This window comes from Ostrea edulis, chromosome 6 (assembly GCF_947568905.1).
Source record: "Ostrea edulis chromosome 6, xbOstEdul1.1, whole genome shotgun sequence".
Classification (NCBI taxonomy): domain Eukaryota; kingdom Metazoa; phylum Mollusca; class Bivalvia; order Ostreida; family Ostreidae; genus Ostrea; species Ostrea edulis.
The window spans coordinates 58,620,573-58,644,701 of NC_079169.1; the positions used below are offsets into that span (position 1 = coordinate 58,620,573).

Below are 24,129 nucleotides of genomic sequence, written 5' to 3' on the forward strand. Positions count from 1 at the left end.
CGGGGGCTTCGCCCCCTTGGCCCCCACCAGGACTTCCCACTGGGGGCCTCAAGGCGGCCCTCAGACCCCCTGCGTCATACAGTTGCGCACCACCCCACCCCACCCCACGCCCCAACCGCGATTCCTGGATCCGCCCCTGAATGTTGTGTGAATACATATAAAATTGTAATCAATATCAGTATAATATAGTTTAGTAAATACAGTATGCAAGTACATGTATAATACACTTGTACATGTATGCAGGATCCAGTTGTTCTGAATGTTTCCTGTCTAAATCAGGAAGGGTAGAAAAATATGAAAATAATTGTACTATATGAATAAAAAAAGTTAAAGAAAGCATGATTAGTCTGATAATAAATTACTGTACCAGACTGTTGGTCTTGTACTCCCAGCAACATGAAGACAGTTTACAAGTGTAAAACATGAAGAAGAAGAAAGAAAATGTGTGAGGTGTGTAAAGATTTCTTGTGAAAATGCGTGTCAAAACAGAGGCATATGCTAATTCTACATGAGACTTTCAAAGTGGATTTCTGTTTTATATCCGTTAGCACCGACTCTTACTACTAATTATGTTTACATATGAAACTTAAAATACCACCAATGAGTGTATTATAACTCTAAGAATTACTCTTCACTGTGTATTGTCTTTACTTGTATCAGCATATTTCAAATGTTACCAGTTTATGCCCATTTGGGCTCTGATTTGGTAATAAATTCGATTCTATTCTATGATTAGACCCTATGTTCTTTATGTCATATCCACAAAACGTCAAAAATTTACATCACTTTATAGAGAATGAAGTGTACAGTATCAATGAGACCTCCTATAAGAAAGATGAAACAAGATCAAACTTCACAAGGATATTATCATATACATCGTTAAGCTGCATGAATGCTGTTTATCGGAGAGAAAACCCGTGGGTTCCGACGATATGTTATTATATACATCAAGAAATTGATATTGTAACGGTAAATTCATAGGCGAAGCTTGGGTTCGAATATTACCGAGGCAGGGGGTCTGGGGGGGGGGGGGTTCGAATATTACCGAGGCAGGGGGTCTGGGGGGGGGGGGGGGGGGGGGGCGCAGCCCCCTAGAAGCTATCGACATTTTAACAACGTAAAAGGTGTTGTTGTTTTTTTTACCGAGGCAGCTGCCTCGGTTGCCTCAATGGAAGCTACGCCACTGAAATTAATGGTAATTATCATCATAAAATACACGTATACACTTATAAGTACAGCCAGGCACAAAGCTGGGGGTTCCGGGGTTTTCAGGCCTTTTAGGTTACTTTCTAGCTAATAGAATCAATAAATAACAACAAATTGATTTTTAAGGCACGTTTTAGGAAATGGAATCGGGTTCGTGTTTTACTTTTAACCTCGAGTTCGAAATTCAAGAATATTTCGCGAATGGAGAGGGCTGTCAGACGAGCGACTACCTTGCTTAAACACGCTGCTTTTCGTCATTCTAATTCTATGCAGATGACTTCAAGAGATTTTACTGCTGGTATCATCGGTAGGCAAATAAGTTGTGCTATAAACTTTTCAGTGAATGTGCTGTACACTTTTCAGTGGTTCTGACGAGCTAAACCTGCGATTCAGGGGTTGCGTAACTCACCAACAAATTACATATTTTTCATTTGTTAACAGCTGAAATGCATGTAGTCCCATCGTCGCAAGCCACAACTGAAATGTACGCTCCTTTCCCTTTTCAGCCGTGTCTTGCGACGATGGTAAAACACCTTAATAATTACTAGGGATACAGATTCAGGGACAGGGGTCCCGGTTTCGAATCCCAGTCTGGTCCATTGCCAATAAGCTCAGTTGGCGGAGGACTTATCAAGATATTCAGGGGGCCCGGGTTCGAATCCTGGTCTTGTCCTTTGCATTTTTCCCATCCTGTTACACATAGAAGGAAATTATCATCAGCAATATATATAATTCTCAAGGGTATTCCACATTCTGTTTATAAATAAGCCTGCTGGTTGCCAGTCAACTTGTAAACAAACTAACTCGTACTGCAGGAACTGGTAATTTTTGCCTCTAATATTGATAGTAGGGGTCTATACCATTCCATTCCCTATTTAAAAAAACACGTGCTTTTTATCAGGGGAGGTATGGCATACACCTATTTGTTTACAAACTGCAAGTGTCAGTGCATGTGCAAATTTTTGTGTACAAATAATAATTAATAGACTTGTCATCTTATACAAAGAATAGGCATAATGATTTTGTGCGAGAGCTATTGTGTACACAAAAGTCTGTACAAGTTTGCCGACATTTGACCCTTCATCTCAATGGGATATCAAACACTAAGAAAGTTGCATTTTGCATTCAATACCAGCCGTCTCTTACATGTTATAAAAGTCTTTTTCACAAATAGTTAGTGGGGGTCTATGGCAGGTCACTGAAAGACAAATCCCTGAACGACAACTCATCGACACTTTTTTTTTTGACTTCTGGAGAACTGGTACCCAGAAGAAACCCATACCCAGGAGAGCTTGTACCCAGAAAGTCCTGGAGAAGTCGTACCCGGGAATTGGTCATTATTGGGGGCATTTGTGTTTCACAAACGCATCTTGTTCATTCATATTGAGATGTCACTATTGCCGATGAAGGGCTGCAAAATTTAGGCCTTTGATGCTCGGCGCTTATGGCCTTAGATCAGGGAGGGATCTCTATCATGCCACACCTGCTGTGACATGGGGCTTCTGTTTTTGCGGTCTCATCCGAAGGACCACCCCATTTAGTTACCTCTTACAACAAGCAAGGGGTACTGAGGATCTATTCTAACCTGGATCTCCACAGGATTTTTACATGCGAATGTATAAAAAACCAAACTAAATGGCACAAAGCATCCTTAGATGAAATTTGTCAATATGAATGGCCATACCCATCAACAAGGGCATATGATAATTAATGAATTTGTAGTCAAGTTTGAAAATTAAGTGTGATAATTAATGAATTTTTATTTGTTACCTTTGAAAAGTTTTTTTCTGAACCAAGCTCCATGTATAATGATAGTTTTGCTCAAGCTTGCTGCTCAGGTGAGCGATGTAGGCCCATGGGCCTTTTGTTATTTGTTTAAATATATTGTGAACATTTATAAGATTCCTGATCATTTAATAAAGCAATTATTGACTTTTAATTCAGTCCACTCATGATTATATGGACCTGGTCAGGTATTGATTAACCTCGGCCTAGGGCCTTCACTAATGCCAAACCAGGTCCATATAGTCATGAGTGGACTGATCAAAAGTCGTGTAAAATATATTATAATTTTTTTTGCTTAAGTGGTTTTTTATTATTGCATATGATGATACATTGTAAGGGGCCTAAAAGATCTTATCCTGACCCCCACCTAAACCCTAGTCTGACTAAGCCATGTCTTTATGCTAATGTGTAGCTGTAGTTATAATAATGAGCTTTTCTGATCACATGTTGTCTAGTGTCTGTCTGTGAACTTCACATATTTTTTTACTTCTCCAGAGCCACAGGGCCAATTTAAATCAAACTTTGGCAAAAGTGATTCAAACAAAGGGTCACACTCTTCAAAGGGGAAATAATTAAGAAATAGTGGAAATATAAAAAAAAATACTTTCAAGAACCACTGGATCAGAAAAGGCAAAACTTGTGTAAAAGTTTCCTGAATGAGTTCAAAAGTTTTCAAATCATGGCCCCTGGAGGATTGGGCCACAATAGGGGATATATACAGCAAAAAATCTTTGAAAATCTTCTATTAAAGAACAACAAGGCCTTGATTTGTCATATTAACATGCTAGCATTCTAAGGTAGTACAAATTCAAGTTTGTTCACATGATGACCACAGGGATAAGGTGGGGTCACAATAGGGAAACATAGTTTTATATGGAAAGTTATGGGGGGGGGGGGTCTTTTAAAATCATCCTCTTAAGATCAGATATAGATCACATATACAAAATTAATGTAGATGCCTCATGAAGAGACCTTTGTTTTGGTACCAAGACTTGACTTATATAGTGACCTTTACTGTGGACTTTGACCTACTTTTAAAAACTTTAACCTGGCTATATCTTTTGAAACAATAGGGATAGGACTTTGATATTTTACATATAGAGGCCTAATGAAGAGACCTTTGTTTTGTTAGAAGACATTTGACCAAATGAACTATGCCTTGAACTTTGACCTACTGTTTAAAAACATTAACCTTGGCTATCTCTTTTGAACCAAGAGTGATCGAGTTTTTATGTTTCAGATATAGATGCCTCATTAGAAGACATTTCTTTTGTTACCAGAACTATTGACCTTAGACTTTGACCTACTTTTCAAAAACATTAACCTTGGCTATATTTTCTAAACCAAGGAGATAGGGATTTGATATTTCATAATTAGATGCCTCACGAACAGGCCTTTGATATGGTATCAAAACTTTTGACCTAGTAACCTTGGACTTTGGCCTATTTTTCAAAACATTTAACCTTTTGAACTAAAGGGATAGCTAGGTTAAATAGAACCATGCTTCCCGGCGAGCAATGTTGTATTCTGACAAGTCTTGTTCACGGACCCTGGGGTTAGAGTGGGACTAAAATCAAGGGTCAAACTTTACGTAGTACATGAATATAGGGGGAAAAGCATGTTCTTTCTTTTGACATTGCAGATTGCTGATCTAGTGCTTGTTAAAGCATGACAATTTATCCTGTATGATGATAAGACAAAAGACTGAAACTTTAGTTATATTACTAATTATTGCAGTATTCACTTCGTGATTTAAGTCACGAGTAGGGCAGACAAATCTGGTTTGGGACCGGTAACTCTATCTGGTCACCAGTCCTGTGGATCAGTAAGTTCAAATGTTAAGCTGTGAAAACTGGTCATAATATGAGGCCAGAATTTGTTACAGGATTAAAGAGGGGTGAAGATCTTTAAAATATCTGATGAAGAACAGCAGGGCAAGTTAACTCAGGCAGGCATTGTGGCCCATGGGCCTCTTGTTTGTTATAATCCTACAAGAAGATCTTAACTTATGAATATTCCAATTTTCATATTGATCATCTGGATCATGCTAGATCTGTATGTTATTATACCCCCCCGCAACAAGTTGTGGGGGGGGGGGGTATACTGGAATCAGGTTGTCCGTCTGTCTGTCCGTCCGTCCGTCTGTAGACGCAATGGTTTCCGGACTCCAAAGCATTAGCCTTTCCACCTACCGTCACCATATCATATATATGGACTACCCATGGGATGAAGATGTTCCCTATCGATTTTGGGGTCAAAAGGTCAAAGGTCAAGTGCACTGGACATGAAAGTAGCAATATGGTTTCCGGGCTCTAAAGCGTTATCCTTTCCACCTACAGTCACCATATCATACATATGGACTACCCATGGGATGAAGATGTTCCCTATTGATTTTGGGGTCAAAAGGTCAAAGGTCACGTGCACTGGACATCGAAGTAGCAATATGGTTTCCGGGCTCTAAAGCGTTATCCTTTCCACCTACAGTCACCATATCATACATATGGACTACCCATGGGATGAAGATGTTCCCTATTGATTTTGGGGTCAAAAGGTCAAAGGTCACGCACACTGGACATCGAAGTAGCAGTATGGTTTCCGGGCTCTAAAGCGTTATCCTTTCCACCTACAGTCACCATATCATACATATGGACTACCCATGGGATGAAGATGTTCCCTATCGGTTTTGGGGTCAAAAGGTCAAAGGTCACGCGCACTGGACATCGAAGTAGCAATATGGTTCTGTTTGTCATGCCATTTGTTTTTTACACTCAGAAAAGAGGTAGTTTATACCTATTACCAACACCCTTTGGGAGATTGAGGTAAGCGGGGGGGTATTCTTAGTGAGCATTGCTCACAATACCTCTTGTTTTTGACTGATCCTAGTAGTATGCAAAGCTGTGAGTTTTGGTGACTTACAAAACATAAAAAATAGTCAATTGTACACATCAACTTTATTATTTATGGAAAATATTGATGTTACTTTACAGTAATTGGAGATGAAATATTAAAGGGACAGACAACTGATACTAACTCCCATTTCCTGTGCAAACATCTGTTTACCCTAGGGGTCAAAGTTAAAAAGGTAGGTATGTTAAAATAAAAATTTTGCTATGAATGAAATTAATTACCCCCCCCCCCCCCCCAATCTTCTGAAGATGATCATAGTGTGGTAATTATTGACATAATATCAATTCTGTTTAGATATCTGTGATTGGGGATGATCTGGAGGTAATTGCTAAAGAAGTCGGTGAGTTTTCTTCCAAGTACACTCATGTGATCACCTCAGGGGGAATAGGGCCCACTCACGATGATCTTACATTTGAAGGTAGGTGGCTAAAATGCATTTAGATAGAAAACAGACTAAATAGATTAGAAAGGCAATGCTAACAAATTGTACATTGTACGAAAATGATGGCAATATTAAGCCTGTGGGAAGGCGATATAAAAGTTCCCTCTCTTTTATTTCTTCTGAAACTCTTTTCATAGTCTAAAGGTTATGCATTTTTACTATTAAATACACCACAGACACTCAACATTTTTAATATTTAAGTAAGACCTTGACAGAGTTGCTTCTAAACAGCAGGGATCTAATTATCATATTATATTGAACTTTTCGTCGAAAATTGCAAGCGATGTAGCTAGTAAAAAAGAAAACTAAGATGGTGGCGTGATATACCCTGTGAATATTTTGTTTAAAACATTGAGTACTGAGCAAATACACTTATTTAGTGATATGTTGTTTTCTTTTCGTGGACGTGAAGGTGTGGCCAAGGCATTTAATGATGTTACTGCCCCTCACCCTGACATTGTGGAACTCTGTAAGCAGTTCTGGGGAGCGCAGGATCTCTCATCTCCAAAGATGAAACTTGCGATGGTAATTAACAAGATGCTATTAAACATGTTTGATTGTTGGATGTATTAAAGGATAAATTTAGAGTGACTGGATGTAAAGGGGGGTGGGGTGGGGGGGGGGGCTTGTTGCTAAAATAAATGCATACTTACACCCATAATCTTCAAATGCTCACTTTTTAAATGGTAGACATCAAACTAAGAACACCAGTACATCCTAGAAAATAGATGACCACTATTGATTTTGAGGTCATGTGATCAAAGATCAATGGTCAAACTGGACCCTTTGCTTGACAGACATCAAACTTGGTACACTACACTGGTACATCCTAAGGAATAGATGACCCCTATTGATTTTGAGGTCACATGGTCAAATGTCATACTGGACATAGGAAGATACTCTCTGTTCAATATCTTTGAGAACCGTTTGTTTGACAGACATCAAACGTGGTACATCATAAGAAGTAGATGACCCTTATTGATTTTGAGGATGTGGTCAAGGGTCAAACTGGACATTGGAAGGTACTGTCCGCTCAATATCTTTAGAACCCTTTGCTTGATAGGCATCAAACTTGGTACACTTATACATCATAAGGAGTAGATGACCCCTATTAATTTTGGTTTCACATGGTCAAAGATCAAGGGTCAAACTAGACATAGTAATATATTGTCTCCAATATTTAAGAATCATTTGACAATGATTGACACCAAACTTAGTACACTGGTTAGGTACATGCTAAGGAGTAGATAACCTCTATTGATTTTTAGGTCACAAATTTGGACAAAAAACAAATTGATGTCACAGGACCAAAGTTTCTTGTTGATTTCATGTAAATTTTTTGGCACCCACAATAAACTTGTAAAAATATCCCCGACTTTTATTTGAAATTGAAGTATAAGAAATGGCTGTTTGAATTTTTTTGTTCAAGAGAATTGACTGAAAAAACTGAATTGCAAATTCTTAATGAGAAACTTTGGCTTATTATTATACAGTCAATTCTTATAAAAAAATTCTACAGTCAATTCTTTAAAAAAATTATAAAGTCTGACCTTGTGATATGTATAAAAAAGCATGAATAAAATTTTGATCTATTAAGTCATAAGATTTTAAATTAGTGAAAAGGGCCACTTTAGTATACAATGTATATAGTTGTTCAGAAACAGGTGTTGGCTTATTGTTGGGCCACAATTCCAAGCTTATCAGCCATATTTATGTATGAAGAAGGTAGGATAGGCATGTATTGTGGTCTATAAGTGGTTACTTAATATAAACATATTGTTTGATGATTCCTACCTAAGGTCATTTGCATTAGGTAAAGGTCAAGTAGATAATGCATCTCTTTACAGACTCCTTCTTGACTGGTGAGTTTTTTCAACTCCATGTCATGTATATACCCCACTTATTCATCACAGTAAGGGTGATGAAAATTATGCTATCACTAAAGGACACATTTACTATTTAAAAGAATATACCTGTATTCGGAATCCTTTTATGTTTGTGATGAATTCAGACTTTTGAATGATATGGTGTACTTAAGTGAACTGTTGCAGAATGTATCAGTTTAATGACATGTGGTATTCAGATTCTTTACAAAGTAAACACACAAACTACAGGATTAGAATCTAGAATTTCAAACATTTAAAACTGTTTTTCACCAGATACCAAAGTCAGCAAGACTGGTATACGGAGTGAACAAGAAGACTGGGGAGAAGAACAAATTCCCACTGGTGGTTGTCAACAATGTTTATATCTTCCCAGGTGTACCATCCATAATGGAGAGAGCCTTCATAGCTTTAGAGGTCAGTTTATATACTTGTGTGAAACAGTCATACCACGACAACAAACTGTGTGTGTTGGGGGTTGGGGTGGTGGTGGTGGTGTATACTGCATGGAATCAGGGTGTTCATTTGTAGATGGATTGGATTCTAGTCTTACATTGTTTTTCTTTTCACTTAAAGTCCCCATGATTTACACACATACTTGAGGATTATCCCTATCAATTTGAGGTCAAAAGTAAAATGTCAAGTGAAATGGACTCTTTTTTTAGGTAAATGATTTCTGGGCTAAAAGTCAGTTCCCTTTTTACCGAGAGTGACCATACTCCAAACACATGCCATGGGATGAGGATTATCCTTATCAAATATGGTGTCTGACAGCAATTAGTGATCAGGCAAACTTGTCTGATGTAGGAAATGGATTTTGGGTCATTAGTGATTTCTCTTTTCACCTTGAGTGACCATACTTCACACAGAGACTCACCATGGGATGATTTTTTTTTTTTTTTGGTATTTGTTTTACGTCCCATTTGAGAATTTTTCATTCATGCAGAGATGTTGCCAGCATTAGGTGAAGTGTGCAACAGGAAAGGAGAAAATTTACGGCTAGACTGGGGATCTAACCTGGAACCATTCGATTACATGTCAGGTGCTCTAACCACTGAACTATTTACAGATTGACATCCATAGTCCATATAGCTCAATTCACTACAAAATACCACAAATTGTGACCTATTCATGGCACTTATCATGTGAATGCCTACCATGGCATAGGACCTCAGTTTTTGAAAAAACAAAACCGAAAAACTTACCACTGGCTCTTATAATGCTGGGCACATGTTAAAAGAAAAATATGTACATAGCTCATGAAGACTAACAGTGAGAAAGAATCTTACTGACTTTGGACTCGGATGTATGAGAATAGTGTCAAGGTCATAAGCAATTTCACCTGGATTCACAATCAGTTTAAATCCATTTTTGTAGGATTTGTTTAAGAATCCGGATGCTCATTTTTACACAGAGGAAATCTATGTGCAGCAGGATGAAGTATCGATTGCTAGTGTTTTAAGTGAAGTAGACCGAGAATTCAAGGCTGATGTTACACTAGGATCATACCCAGATTTTCACAACAGGTAGGTGTTTTTCAGATGTACCTGATACACAACACCAAAATCCATAATGAATTCCAGATAGTTTGTGTACAAGTATTTCAGTGACATACATTCATTCTTTCTTTACCTAGAATATTTGGAATTTATGTAACTAAGGATAGCATACACTTGATAAAAAAAGAAGCACAGTTTGAGTTGTGCATGTATTTACTTTAAGAATCATTTCATGAAACCTCCCAACACTTGTTGATTTGATACCATATAACAGGAAATTTTCAATTCATGTCCAGATGCACTGAAAAATAATTTCATCTCATTTTTAATTCAACAAGAAACCATTTAGGAAAATATGTAAAGAAGTAGAGCCTCTAAGTACCAAAATCAGTCCTGTCTCCAAATTTAACAATTTTTTTCTCAGATTATTTTTCTCTCACTGTGTACAACACTTTAATTTTTGCTATTATCTCACCTGGCTCCTGGATTAGGGAACTGTCTTAAACTTTAAGATTGTCTAACTTTTAAATCAATAAAGTTGCACTTAAATAGGTACAGTTACGGACTGTTTACATGTGATAACGCCTTTTATATCATTGCATTTTAATGATTTATTTTCTATGTATTATGTGTATAACATTCTGTAGTAAGGTATATATGCATTGTAAAGCACCTTTGAGCATACATAGTGTATGAAAAGGATGCTATATAAATATGGTATTATTATTATTATTAAATCTTAAAACTGGTCTTAAAGTGGATCACAAAAAAATCACTTAGAGTTAAGATTGGTATTTTGTCATAATTTAAAGTAATTGTGAATATTACTGGTATTTCTGAGATAAACACAAGTATTTAGAAAAACTGATTTTTAATCAAATGAAATTCAAATTGTTTCTCTATCTGAGCAATTTCATGTTGATAGGACATTTAGAAAACTGACATAGCAGACGTTCATGTAGTAATATGTTTCAGGATTTCCTGTAAAATTCTGGCCTGTATTTTACAGTTATTACAAAGTAAAACTGATGTTAGAGTCTAGCAAACCTGAACAGATACATAGAGCTGTTACCGCGTTACAGGAAAAATTACCCAACGGTGAGTATATTGTAATTTATGTGTTAGACATCCAGGCACATGTAAGACAAAAAAACAACCCAAAAAACTATAGAAATTACAGAATAACCCACCTCACCTGGAAGAAAAAAAGCCCCCCCCCCCCCCCTCCCTTCTAAAAAAAAAATCCACCAAAGTACCTAAACATAATACATGTATACTTCTTATTTGACATTTTCTCCTATGATGCAATGAGTGTGTCGTTAGTAATCGTCCTCGTTATGACAAACTTCCTTGTTGATCTACGGTATACTGGGACATTGACACATTTTGTAGTGGATTTTTCTCTCACCCACCTGTCAGGATAGAGATAAGCTGCCTTGTGTGTGTCATCAGTTTACAGCTGATATACATGTGTACACCTGTGTAGAAACACAATATTGATTCAGGAAAAGTGTTACAGTAGTGATTAATGGGTTCCTATGAGAAAAGTGTGAGAAAAGAAGAGGACACACATTCATGTGAAACAGGTCATTGTATTTCATCTAAAATTATATACCTCAGTAGGTAACCAATGAACCAGCAGAATTCTAGAGTTCTATTTTGTGACCCTAGAAATTAGAAATTAAAGTAATATGAGATGCTAATAAACGAAATGAATGGATGGAAGACTTAGTAACCTTGTGAGGAGAACAGATATTTCACTATTCTGATTTCAATATTCTTAATCTGTAAGTGTTAATAGACGATGGCATTGAAAATGAAGGCTTGACAGTTTCATTGCACATTAGATATTGATCTTTGAAAAAAAATGACTTTGTGCAGAAAAGTCATTTATGCAGTTACCTGTGTGAAAGTATTTAGCATTGTTAAAATGTGCATGAATGTATAAGTTTACCTGCTTAAGAAATCAATCATGTACATGATAACACTATATGAAATACCTTGCCAAAATAGCATAGAAGGTTAATCAGTTAGGAGTTAGTTTGGCAGAAGTAGTCCTTTACTAAAATTGTAAATTTGATGATCCCAGGGGTAGGGGATTTGGTAATCAGGGTGGGACAAAACAGTTAGTTATTAAATGTGTGAACAATAGACATTTTTAACTTCTTGATAACTATCATTCCAATCTTTTCAAATTTGGTATGAAGCATCTTTGGAACAAGGGGGACATAAATTGTAAATTTCAGGATTCCTGCACCCCTGGGGCCTTAGGGGCAGGGCAAAAACTGCCCAAAATTGACAAATTTTCAAAAATCTTCTCTATAACTGAACATGTTTATGAAAAATAAATGCATAATGATGCAGAACAGGAAGGCCTCTACCAAAATTGTAAATTTCATTTTACAATGATCATTTTACATGATCCGCAGGATAGGAGTTCTGACCCCAGGGTGGGGCTAAACTTAGTGTATAGTGTCTGTGTGCAAGTTTGCTGATACTGTATAAAATCTAAATGCATACTTAGGAGTAGCTTAAAAGGATGTACAAAAAAAAATCTTTTTAATGTTAATACATTTATCATGTTATGTAAAGCTTCTCATCAGTGTATGCACTTTTGAGGACATTGAAGTTTTTAGAACACATCTTGTTCCATACTGTTGGTGAATATTAGAATTTAGCTTAGATATTCAGAACAGGAAATTTGTTCTAGATTTCATAGATCTTGGGAGTAGTGATACTTTTTCACCAGAACTCAGGTGACTGATAAGGCCTGTGGGCCTCTTTTTTATACATGTACCCCCACAGAGTTTTTTTTTGGGGGGGGGGGGGGGGCGGGTATTGGAATCATGTTCATCCATCTGTCTGTATACTGATCTTTCTGTGTGTCCATCAGCTTGAGAAGATTTATAGAATTCAGATACCTATAGTTGTCACTCTATCAGCCCGTCACTCTGTCCACCCATCACTGTCAGTCCGTCTTTCTATCCACCTGTCACTCTGTCTGCACGTCACTCTGTTCACCCGTCGCTCTGTCCACCCGTCACTCTGTCCACCCATCACTCTGTCCACCCATCACTCTGTCTGCCTATCATCTGTCACTCTGTCCACCCGTCACTCTGTCCACCTGTCACTCTGTCAGTCCGTCACCCTGTCTGCCCATCACTCTGTCCACCCAACGCTCTGTCTGCCTGTCCACCCGTCACTCTGTCCACCCGTCACTCTGTCCACCCGTCACTCTGTCCGCCCATCACTCTGTCCACCCATCACTCTGTCCGCCCATCACTCTGTTAGTCCATCACTCTGACTGCCCATCACTCTCTGCCTGTCCACCCGTCACTCTGTCCGCCCGTCACTCTGTCTGCCCGTCACTTTGTCTGCCTGTCACTCCGTCCACCCGTCACTCTGTCTGCCTGTCCACCTGTCACTCTGTCCACCCGTCACTGTCCGCCCATCAGCAAACTTAGACCTATGCATGACGCTCAGGGCCATAGCAGTAAGGATTATCTTTACACTCTGTCCTTGGGAAGATTTTCATTAAAAAATTTCATGATACTTGCATTAGTGAGTGGAAGGCCCCTTTTGTTTTTCAGACGTTGGCTTTGTCATTACAGAGTTATTGGACTTAGAATTGTTTTTATATTAAAATAAGTTAAGTATTGAACTTAGTAAATACTTAATTATAGCATCCTGGACAGTCATGCTCAAGAGTGAACTTCCTTAAGCCAGATGGTGAAGACAAATTATAACAAAAAATTGCATCTGTTAAGAATTTATTGAAACAATGGAAAAGAAGAAATCTTACTCCAATTGGGCATATAGCTGTTATAAAATCTCTAGCAATCTCAAAAATTTTACGGTTGTTTATTTCCTTACCGAATCCATCAAAAGATATTATTGACCAGTTAAACTGCGTATTTCTTTAATTCTTGTTGAAAAGTCTTGTTCATAAAGTCAAAAAATCTAGATACATACAAGTATGAAAAAGGTGGTTTAAACATGGTAATCTTTAATAGAGAATTTTATTACAAGTATGAAAACATCCTAGGTTAAGAGACAATCTAATTAAAATCAGACTTCTTAGATCTGTGCCATATACTTTACGTTAGGAGATCTGACATAACCAGACAAGGGGTCATGTGAACTTTATGTTAGCCAATCAGGGCATCACCTATGAAGTCGTCGGTATTCAAAATTCAAGTAAAATGGCTGGGATTGTTTGGTTTGAAAGAAAACACATCGCAGCTGAAGGTGACGTTACAATGCAATGTTTACGTCCACTGGCGTTATATTCCTCGCATTAATTAAGTAAACCATCTTGAAAACTATTCAAATCATACACATCCCTATTCATACATAAATCGCAATTCACAATTAGTTTAATTTGGGTGTATTTCATATCATAGGTTTTGTTGTTTGTGTGAATGGAATAGATTAGGCATTATTGCGAAAGTGTAAATTCCTTATGTGAAAATATACAATTTTATAGTGTGCAATAAACTTCGTGGGAGAGAGATTACTGCAACTTATTTACGAATTGCTGGAACCACCTAAATAGTTATCATTGTCTGTATGGTGCAATCTGACTGGCTGATAGCTCTCATGAATATTCCAAGCCAAACGTCATGTGGACGTGACCCCCTATGGGGTTATGTCAGATCCTATTGTACCGATTGTGAGCGTATCTTAGGAACTGATTTTAATTAGATTGGTTAAGAGATTACAGCATAGCTCAGCAAAATGGCAATGTGTTATAGGTGTATATATCAGTACCAGGCAGGTCATTAGATATGGTCGAAAATATGCATTAAAATGTATTGAAGAATCAAAGAATAAAATTTGGCTAGATGTTTTTAGCTTTTAAAAAAAGTTGGAAAATTGTTTTGAAAATGAATTGACATAAGAAAAAATGGGCAAAACTGTTCTCTGGTACAATGAAAAAGTTAAAGTAGATAGAAAAATTGATGTATTTGAAGGAATGGTGTTAAAACAATATTTATTCAATAAAATTGTTACTGGCTGGATGAGGAAGGGAATATAATGACTTATGCAAAATACCACTCACATTTGGCATGATTATAATGAGCACTGGGTCCTCTACTGAGACTGAAATTTATGATCCATGAGTTCAACAAATGATCTTTTAGAATTCAAATAGAAAATCGCATTTCGCTGTGAAGTGATTAGACTTGCTCTCCTATAAAAGAATTGTGTTAAATTTGTCAGTTAATGTGTATGATAGTTACACCTACATTGGATAAATCTATCATTTAGTACAAAGTAAAAAAAATCAGAACTATGAAAAGCACACATGTAACACAGAAATTTCTAAAGACCAAAAAAATGTGCATACTCAGGTTTCCATCCATTAAAGCCCATGGGCCTCTTGTTTTTTCACCCATCACAGCCATTCTAGATTTAAAGTTGACATTTTCAATATTGACACATATTGGGCCTATATGTTTCTAAAACATTTCTTTTTACAGGTAGTATCATAGATTATGACAACCAACCCATTAGTAATGCAACTCGGAGAGTTTATGACTTGATCCAGTCCGACAGTGCACAGGATCACTATGTAAGCAACGTTAGAGAGGCAGTATCCGTCATTGAGGAGTGTCTACAGAAGTACAGGTGATTTTCAGAAATAAACCCTGAAATACCACAAAACTTGTATCTAACAATAAATCCTGAAATACCACAAAACTTGTATCTAACAATAAACCCTGAAATACCACAAAACTTTTATCTAACAATAAATCATGAAATACCACAAAACTTGTATCTAACAATAAATCATGAAATACCACAAAACTTGTATCTAACAATAAATCATGAAATACCACAAAACTTGTATCTAACAATAAATCATGAAATACCACAAAACTTGTATCTAACAATAAACCATGAAATACCACAAAACTTGTATCTTACAATAAATCATGAAATACCACAAAACTTGTATCTAACAATAAATCATGAAATACCACAAAACTTGTATCTAACAATAAACCATGAAATACCACAAAACTTGTATCTTACAATAAATCATGAAATACCACAAAACTTGTGTCTAACAATAAATCATGAAATACCACAAAACTTGTGTCTAACAATAAATCATGAAATACCACAAAACTTGTATCTTACAATAAACCGTAAAATACCACAAAATTTGTTCCCAGAAGTGTGGATAACCACAGATTGGTATAAGGGCAGAGAGATATCACATGTTTAAATGTTGTTAAAAAATTCTAATGCAGATTGCATCCAACTGCATAGGTTTTACAGTAGTAGTTTGACGAGTGTTTTTTTCTCTTTACACTTCCAGTTTAGATGAAATATGTGTTGGGTTTAATGGGGGGAAGGACTGTACAGCATTGCTTCACCTCTATCATGCAGTTGTGAAAAGGTAAGCAATCATCTCATCACTATTATTATTGGCTTGTATATTGTTTAAAGATTATTTTCAACATATATTTGGTTCAGTATGAGAAAATGCTTATAGAAGTAGATCAGGAATGAAATTCTTTACTTACTTCTGGGCCTATTGCTCATTGTATATTATGGGGGTCCGTTGATATTTATTTTCTGAATTACACTTTTCATTCAATAATCAGTTTCAGTTACATGTAGACTGATTTTGATTGACATTAATTCAAATATTGATAATCTCTGTTTATTGAAGGAAATATCCAGATTTTCATGAAAAACACAAAGCCTTATACATCAAGAGCAAACTTCCTTTTCCTGAAGTAGAAAAATTTATACAGATATCAAGAGACAGGTATGTAGCATTTTTCTCATGACTCTCTGCCATTGTTTGTAAATTATGATTATTGCTTGTCATTCAGATTATCAACAAAAGCTGAGAAAATATTATACACAACTTGTAATTTGCTCACCTGCTTGTTTATGTGTGTGTGTAGGGGGGATTGATAAATTTTTATTGGGAAGTAGATTTTCTTGCTGATTTAAATTTATAATCAAATGATATAAGATTTATATTCAGTTGTCTGTTGAGTTCGTTCCTGCACACCTGTCACACAAACATATATGGGTCATATGTTATGGTGCACTGCATCTGTCAGCACCTTTCAAGCCAGATGAAAACAACACTTAAATAAGGCTTAGTTAATCAATCTTTTAACATAGATCTATAAGTAAAAACAGTACTAATAAGGGAAAACGGTACTAATAAAGGAAAACAGTACCAATAAGGGGAAAAGCACTAATAAGGAAAACAGTACTAATAAGGCTGAGATCATCAAACTTGGTGTAAATTTTTTCCTGGAGTTATTCTTTATTTGTGTGAAGTCTTTGTACAATTTGACATTTAACAAAGCCATTTTAAGATGCAAGGTTTTATTTGTACTCTATGATATAAGAGAATGTGTTGAAGAAAAAAATCTATTGAAATTAGATAGTAATTAAAAAATGTACAGATCTATTAGAGCAAATTTTAGATGATCCTCATTTTACATACATTTCACGTGTCTCTGTGATAAGGCATTAGTAAGTGTCACTGCGGTAGCCATAGAAAACCATCCTCTGTAACTTCAGACCAATGATTGGTTATTTTTCATGTGTCTCTGTGATAAGGCATTAGTAAGTGTCACTGCGGTAGCCATAGAAAACCATCCTCTGTAACTTCAGACCAATGTAGCCATAGAAAACCATCCTCTGTAACTTCAGACCAATGATTGGTTATTTCATGTGTCTCTGTGATAAGGCATTAGTAAGTGTCACTGCGGTAGCCATAGAAAACCATCCTCTGTAACTTCAGACCAATGTAGCCATAGAAAACCATCCTCTGTAACTTCAGACCAATGATTGGTTATTTGGATGTTTCTTTGATTACTGTAGATTCCTAAGTATATGTGATGAATTTATTAACGCACAATTTCACAAGAGGCAGTACTCGCGAAATAAAATGACTCGCTTTTAATTTTCTGTTGCTTGATTAACAAATGACATGGAAGTTCATGTTCATGCGATTTGACATATACGAGTCATTTTGCCATATTAAGTACTCACGTAAAATAAGGAATCTACAGTATTACTGCATTGCTGAATATCTTGGATGGACATATTTTACAACATGAGCCTTGCTTTTCATAATCCTCACATTACAGAAAACAAATTGTTAGTGATACTGATTTAATGAAATGCAATTGTTTGACAGGTAATGCATTAAATGCATGCAAATACATTTATTTTGCATGTTTGAGCATCAGAATTTTAAAAACGGTTTTACAATTTGACTGTTGTTTGTAGGTATCATCTTGAGATGTTGCACATCGAGGGTCGTATAAAGGACAGCCTTGAACTCCTCAGAGTCCAACATCCCCACATTAAAGCTGTAATAATGGGGACCAGAATCACAGACCCTTACTCAAGTAAGCTCCATTAGTTGATAAAACTGAGAAAATGTATATGTTTAACTTTTTGATTAGACCAAAGGAGATAAATATCTAGATGAATTGCACATGTACTGCTATTAATTCAGATACTATATTTGTTGCTTAAAATGATGTTTTGTTTTATTTCACTAGGTCATTTAAATGCCTTTAGTATGACGGATGCAGATTGGCCACAGTTTATGAGGGTCAATCCTGTGTTACACTGGTCTTATAGCCATATATGGAAGTTCCTGAGAGATTTATGTGTACCATATTGTAGTTTATATGATAGAGGGTAAGTGATATTTCACCTGAACCTGCTGTTTATATGATAGAGGGTAAGTGATATTTCACCTGAACCTGCTGTTTATATGATGGAGGGTAAGTGATATTTCACCTGAACCTGCTGTTTATATGATAGAGGGTAAGTGATATTTCATCTGAACCTGCTGTATATATGATAGAGGGTAAGTGATATTTCACCTGAACCTGCTGTATATATGATAGAGGGTAAGTGATATTTCACCTGAACCTGCTGTTTATATGATAGAGGGTATGTGATATTTCACCTGAACCTGCTGTTTATATGATAGAGGGTAAGTGATATTTCATATGAACCTGCTGTTTATATGATAGAGGGTAAGTGATATTTCACCTGAACCTGCTGTTTATATGATAGAGGGTATGTGATATTTCACCTGAACCTGCTGTTTATATGATAGAGGGTAAGTGATATTTCACCTGAACCTGCTGTTTATATGATAGAAGGTAAGTGATATTTCACCTGAACCAGCTGTTTATATGATAGAGGGTAAGTGATATTTCACCTGAACCTGCTGTTTATATGATAGAGGGTAAGTGATATTTCATCTGAACCTGCTGTTTATATGATAGAGGGTAAGTGATATTTCACCTGAACCTGCTGTTTATATGATAGAGGGTAAGTGATATTTCATCTGAACCTGCTGTTTATATGATAGAGGGTATGTGATATTTCACCTGAACCTGCTGTTTATATGATAGAGGGTAAGTGATATTTCACCTGAACCTGCTGACAAAAAGTAGTCGGTGTTTACTGTCAACTCATTTCTTGTTAAAGTTTTCTTGTTGTGAGTCTGTCTGTCTGTAAATTTGAATAGCATACTGTCATGAGATTCACTTTCTGTAAGAGTAAGGTAACTCACAAGTGGCGATAGTGGCTAATTTTTATTTCATACAATGTTCAGAACAATTGATTGTTTGAGGATACATCTTCATTAGCCAAGTGTCCGATTCGCATACTTTCATCTTACAGAGTAAGCGAATCGAACACTTGGCTCATGAAGATGGAGGATACAGGGAAAGTATATTGTGTATTCAATTTTGCTTTTGAAAGTAGACAGTTGAAAAAATAAAAAATGTAAAGAATTTTTAGCAATCAGTTGTATAGGTTATTGTATGTATTAAAAAAAATTGTTTGCCTATATATTTTTATATATGCTTTTTCAAATAGCTCTTGTTGTTGAATTTCAGGTATACTTCTTTAGGCAGCATGAACAACACTCACCCCAATCCACTGTTACAGTATATAGACGAGCATGGAGTATTGAAGTATAAACCAGCATACACTCTAACAGATCCCACTAAGGAGAGAGATGGGAGAAACTGATATAAGATATATAGACAGACAAGCACTACCTGGAAATGTAGCAACATCATCTTGTTATTCAGCAACAATTTGTCTCAACGTGTATTGTTATGTACAATAATTTCAAAACTTATTTCGGTTTCTCCTAGTATTTTGCATCAGCATACTTACCTAATACCATATAAAGTGTAATTTATCAGTGAAATGAACTTGGTATAAAAAGAATTCCTCATATCATGTTTTATAATTAAACAATTTTTGATTGGTTATAATTATGTAATGTCCACAATTGTGAATTCACCCTTTTTATTTTCACATGTCTTGGTTATACAGTGGTAGTACATTCACCTCTCACCTCTGTGACCTGGCTCCAGTATCATGAAACTGTCTTGAACTTTAAGATTGTCTTCGATCAATAAAGTTGCACTTAAATCTTAAGACTAGCAATCTTAGCTAAGTCAAAATCTTAATTTAAAGTCAAAATTTTGACTTAACTTTAAGACAGTTTCATGATCCCAGAGCCTGGATTCGATCCTCATTATCGGTAGTGATTGTGTGTGAAAGGGTAAAGTGGTCGCCCACTCAGACACGTGGGTTTTTTCTCACACTCCAGCTTTCTCCTAACCACTAGTTGTTCACGTCAACACCAGTGCAAAAACCAGATAAAGAGTTTGACCTTATTGGAAATATTCCAAAGTGAGCTGTAGAGCTGTCATGGGTCATCCTGGCAGTTGATGTCTATTAAAGCTGAATACAGATTTATTAGTTTTTATACTTTTTCACTGAGTTTTAATTTTCATATTGGTTCTGATGTAAAAATAAAACTGCAGAAAAAACATGGCTGTATACTATATTTTTGCTAGGAGAAGTCATTTGTACATGTACAATGTATGGAGAACCAGTTAGAAAGTCAGTTTTGCATTTTGCATGGTTTTTATTCAGATGTATGAAATACAGGTGCTGATAGTTTCATCTAAATGCAGTCCTTGTTGTGAAGTGTCTATATAATTATATGACAATTTTTAATATTCATATCCATTTTGTATATTCATAAAAAATATTTTTATATGATCTTTGAATTTTAAATAAATGGATGATATGACTTACAACATCTTGATTTGTTCAAGGATGAAGCAACGAGATGTAAATACACAAAACTTACATTGTGTAAATCGTGTATCTCTAAATGATTTTATCTCTGGAACCAATGGGACATGTATTTGACTGGTTCTAATTCCTAATGCTTTGTTAATTAATTGCAGCAAGCCTTGTCTGTGTACTACATTGTGCTATGATGAAATTGATTTCTTGGAATGATGAAAATTTATACATATTTGATAACGTAACCAAGGCATCAGTTTTATTTATTATGTAATCAGTAGGCCTCAGTATTACCCTGTAGTAGGAGACAGATAATGGTACAGGTGACCTTGCTACACGAACAAAATCGATAAAGATCTCTAGTACCAGATGAGAGCTTCCAGTCCATGGAGACCGAGCTGAATCATTGAGGAGGTTTTGATGACGTGTACTGGGACCTTGGAAGTTATTTTTTGTAATTGCAAGATAATTATCTCCTTGATAAGAGATGATTTTGATATGATTATACAATGTATATAAAGATAACAAAATGAAGGTATGCCCTTCTTTTTCTGTCTAACTTTAATGAAATGTAAAGTATTCCACATAACTACGAGATAATGTTTTTGTACGATTTTTCAATATAAAAAGTGGTTGGAGGTTGCACTTTGACAGGGAGGTGGTAGTTTCGAGCTGAACCTATGCATAAGCTGCATTAATTAAATTGATGCACAAATTAATTGAATTATTGCTCTCTTCAATTGAATTGTAGCGTGCATTCAATTAAAGCATATTAATTCAGCAGAATAATTAATGCTATCAACATATCAATTCACGCAATAATTCAGAGTTGAAGATATTAATTATTTGAAGAAATGTTGAATTGTGTGCATCAAATGAAATGATGATATCTTCAAATAAAGATGATTTCAATTACTTTAATTTATGATAAGCCTAGCCTTATTGGTACTGTTTTCCCTTATTAGTACTGTTTCCCCTTATAAGTGCTGTTTTCCTTATCAATACTGTTTTCCCTTATTAGTGCTGTTTTCCTTATTAGTACTGTTTTCCATTATTAGTACTGTTTTCCTTTATTAGTGCTGTTTTCCTTTATTAGTGCTGTTTTCCCTTATTGGTACTGTTTTCCCTTATTAATGCTGTTTCCCCTTATTAGTGCTGTTTTCCTTATCAGTACTTTTTTCTCTTATTAGTATTGTTTCCCCTTATAAGTACTGTTTTCCTTATCAATACTGTTTTCCCTTATTAGTGCTGTTTTCCTTATTAGTACTGTTTTCCCTTATTAGTGCTGTTTTCCTTATTAGTACTGTTTTCCTTTATTAGTGCTGTTTCCCCTTATTAGTGCTGTTTCTTCTTATTAGTGCTGTTTTCCTTATCAGTACTTTTTTCTCTTATTAGTACTGTTTTCCCTTATTAGTACTATTTTCCCTTATTAGTGCTGTTTTCCTTTATTAGTACTGTTTTCCCTTATTAGTGCTGTTTTCCATTATTAGTACTGCTTTCCCTTATCAATACTGTTTCCCCTTATTAGTGCTGTTTTCCATTATTAGTACTTTTTAACCCTTATTAGTGCTGTTTTCCATTATCAATACTGTTTTCCCTTATTAGTACTGTTTTCCCTTATTAGTGCTGCTTTCCCTTATCAACACTGTTTTCCCTTATAAGTGCTGTTTTCCATTATTAGTGCTGTTTTCCCTTATTAGTATTGTTTTCCCATATTAGTACTGTTTTCCCTTATTAGTACTGTTTTCCCTTATTAGTATTGTTTTCCCTTATTAGTACTGTTTCCCTTATTAGTACTATTTTCCCTTATTAGTGCTGTTTTCCCTTATTAGTATTGTTTTCCCTTATTAGTACTGCTTTCCCTTATTAGTACTGTTTTCCCTTATTAGTGCTGTTTTTCCTTATTAGTACTGTTTTCCATTATTAGTACTGTTTTCCCTTATCAATACTGTTTTCCCTTATTATTGCTATTTTCCCTTATTAGTACTGTTTTCCATTATTAGTACTGCTTTCCCTTATCAATACTGTTTTCCCTTATCAATACTGTTTTCCCTTATTAGTGCTGTTTTTCCTTATTAGTACTGTTTTCCATTATTAGTACTGTTTTCCCTTATCAATACTGTTTTCCCTTATTGCTATTTTCCCTTATTAGTACTGTTTTCCATTATTAGTACTGCTTTCCCTTATCAATACTGTTTTCCCTTATTGGTACTGTTTTCCATTATTAGTACTATTTTCCCTTATTAGTGCTGTTTTCCTTTATTAGTACTGTTTTCCCTTATTAGTGCTGTTTTCCATTATTAGTACTGCTTTCCCTTATCAATACTGTTTTCACTTATTAGTGCTGTTTTCCCTTATTAGTATTGTTTTCCCTTATTAGTACTGTTTTCCATTATTAGTAATGTTTTCCCTTATTAGTATTGTTTTCCCTTATTAGTACTGTTTTCCCTTATTAGTGCTGTTTTCCATTATTAGTACTGCTTTCCCTTATCAACACTGTTTTCCCTTATAAGTGCTGTTTTCCATTATTAGTGCTGTTTTCCCTTATTAGTATTGTTTTCCCATATTAGTACTGTTTTCCTTTATTAGTACTGTTTTCCCTTATTAGTACTGTTTTCCCTTATTAGTACTGTTTCCCTTATTAGTACTATTTTCCCTTATTAGTGCTGTTTTCCCTTATTAGTATTGTTTTCCCTTATTAGTACTGTTTTCCCTTATTAGTGCTGTTTTCCCTTATTAGTACTGTTTTCCATTATTAGTACTGCTTTCCCTTATCAATACTGTTTTCCCTTATTATTGCTATTTTCCCTTATTAGTACTGTTTTCCATTATTAGTACTGCTTTCCCTTATCAATACTGTTTTCCCTTATTAGTGCTGTTTTTCCTTATTAGTACTGTTTTCCATTATTAGTACTGTTTTCCCTTATCAATACTGTTTTCCCTTATTATTGCTATTTTCCCTTATTAGTACTGTTTTCCATTATTAGTACTGCTTTCCCTTATCAATACTGTTTTCCCTTATTGGTACTGTTTTCCATTATTAGTACTGTTTTCCATTATTAGTACTGCTTTCCCTTATCAATACTGTTTTCCCTTATTATTGCTATTTTCCCTTATTAGTACTGTTTTCCATTATTAGTACTGCTTTCCCTTATCAATACTGTTTTCCCTTATTAGTACTGTTTTCCATTATTAGTGCTGTTTTCCCATATTAGTACTGTTTTCCATTATTAGTACTTCTTTCCCTTATCAATACTGTTTTCCCTTATTATTGCTATTT

At 35.5% G+C, this 24,129-nt stretch overlaps 1 protein-coding gene across 1 annotated transcript; it reads left to right on the forward strand.

Annotated features, from left to right (window-relative positions):
• The first annotated feature begins 1,379 nt into the window (after nucleotides 1–1,379).
• LOC125647480 (FAD synthase-like) lies at nucleotides 1,380–20,854 on the forward strand. Its single transcript, XM_056140280.1, has 13 exons — nucleotides 1,380–1,513; nucleotides 5,979–6,073; nucleotides 6,193–6,316; nucleotides 6,753–6,865; nucleotides 8,500–8,640; nucleotides 9,601–9,749; nucleotides 10,732–10,820; nucleotides 15,206–15,353; nucleotides 16,051–16,131; nucleotides 16,408–16,506; nucleotides 17,997–18,118; nucleotides 18,275–18,416; nucleotides 19,634–20,854. Exons 1-13 carry the CDS (start codon nucleotides 1,408–1,410, stop codon nucleotides 19,767–19,769), a joined length of 1,545 nt encoding a protein of 514 aa, XP_055996255.1. The 5' UTR covers nucleotides 1,380–1,407; the 3' UTR covers nucleotides 19,770–20,854.
• Nucleotides 20,855–24,129: the final 3,275 nt, after the last annotated feature.

Coding starts and splice junctions, on each gene's coding strand:
- LOC125647480 (XM_056140280.1), top strand. CDS start 1,408: ATGGAGAGGGCTGTCAGACGAGCGACTACCTTGCTTAAACACGCTGCT. Junction 16,132..16,407: donor TATCATGCAGTTGTGAAAAG/GTAAGCAATCAT, acceptor TGTTTATTGAAG/GAAATATCCAGATTTTCATG. Junction 16,507..17,996: donor ATACAGATATCAAGAGACAG/GTATGTAGCATT, acceptor TGTTGTTTGTAG/GTATCATCTTGAGATGTTGC.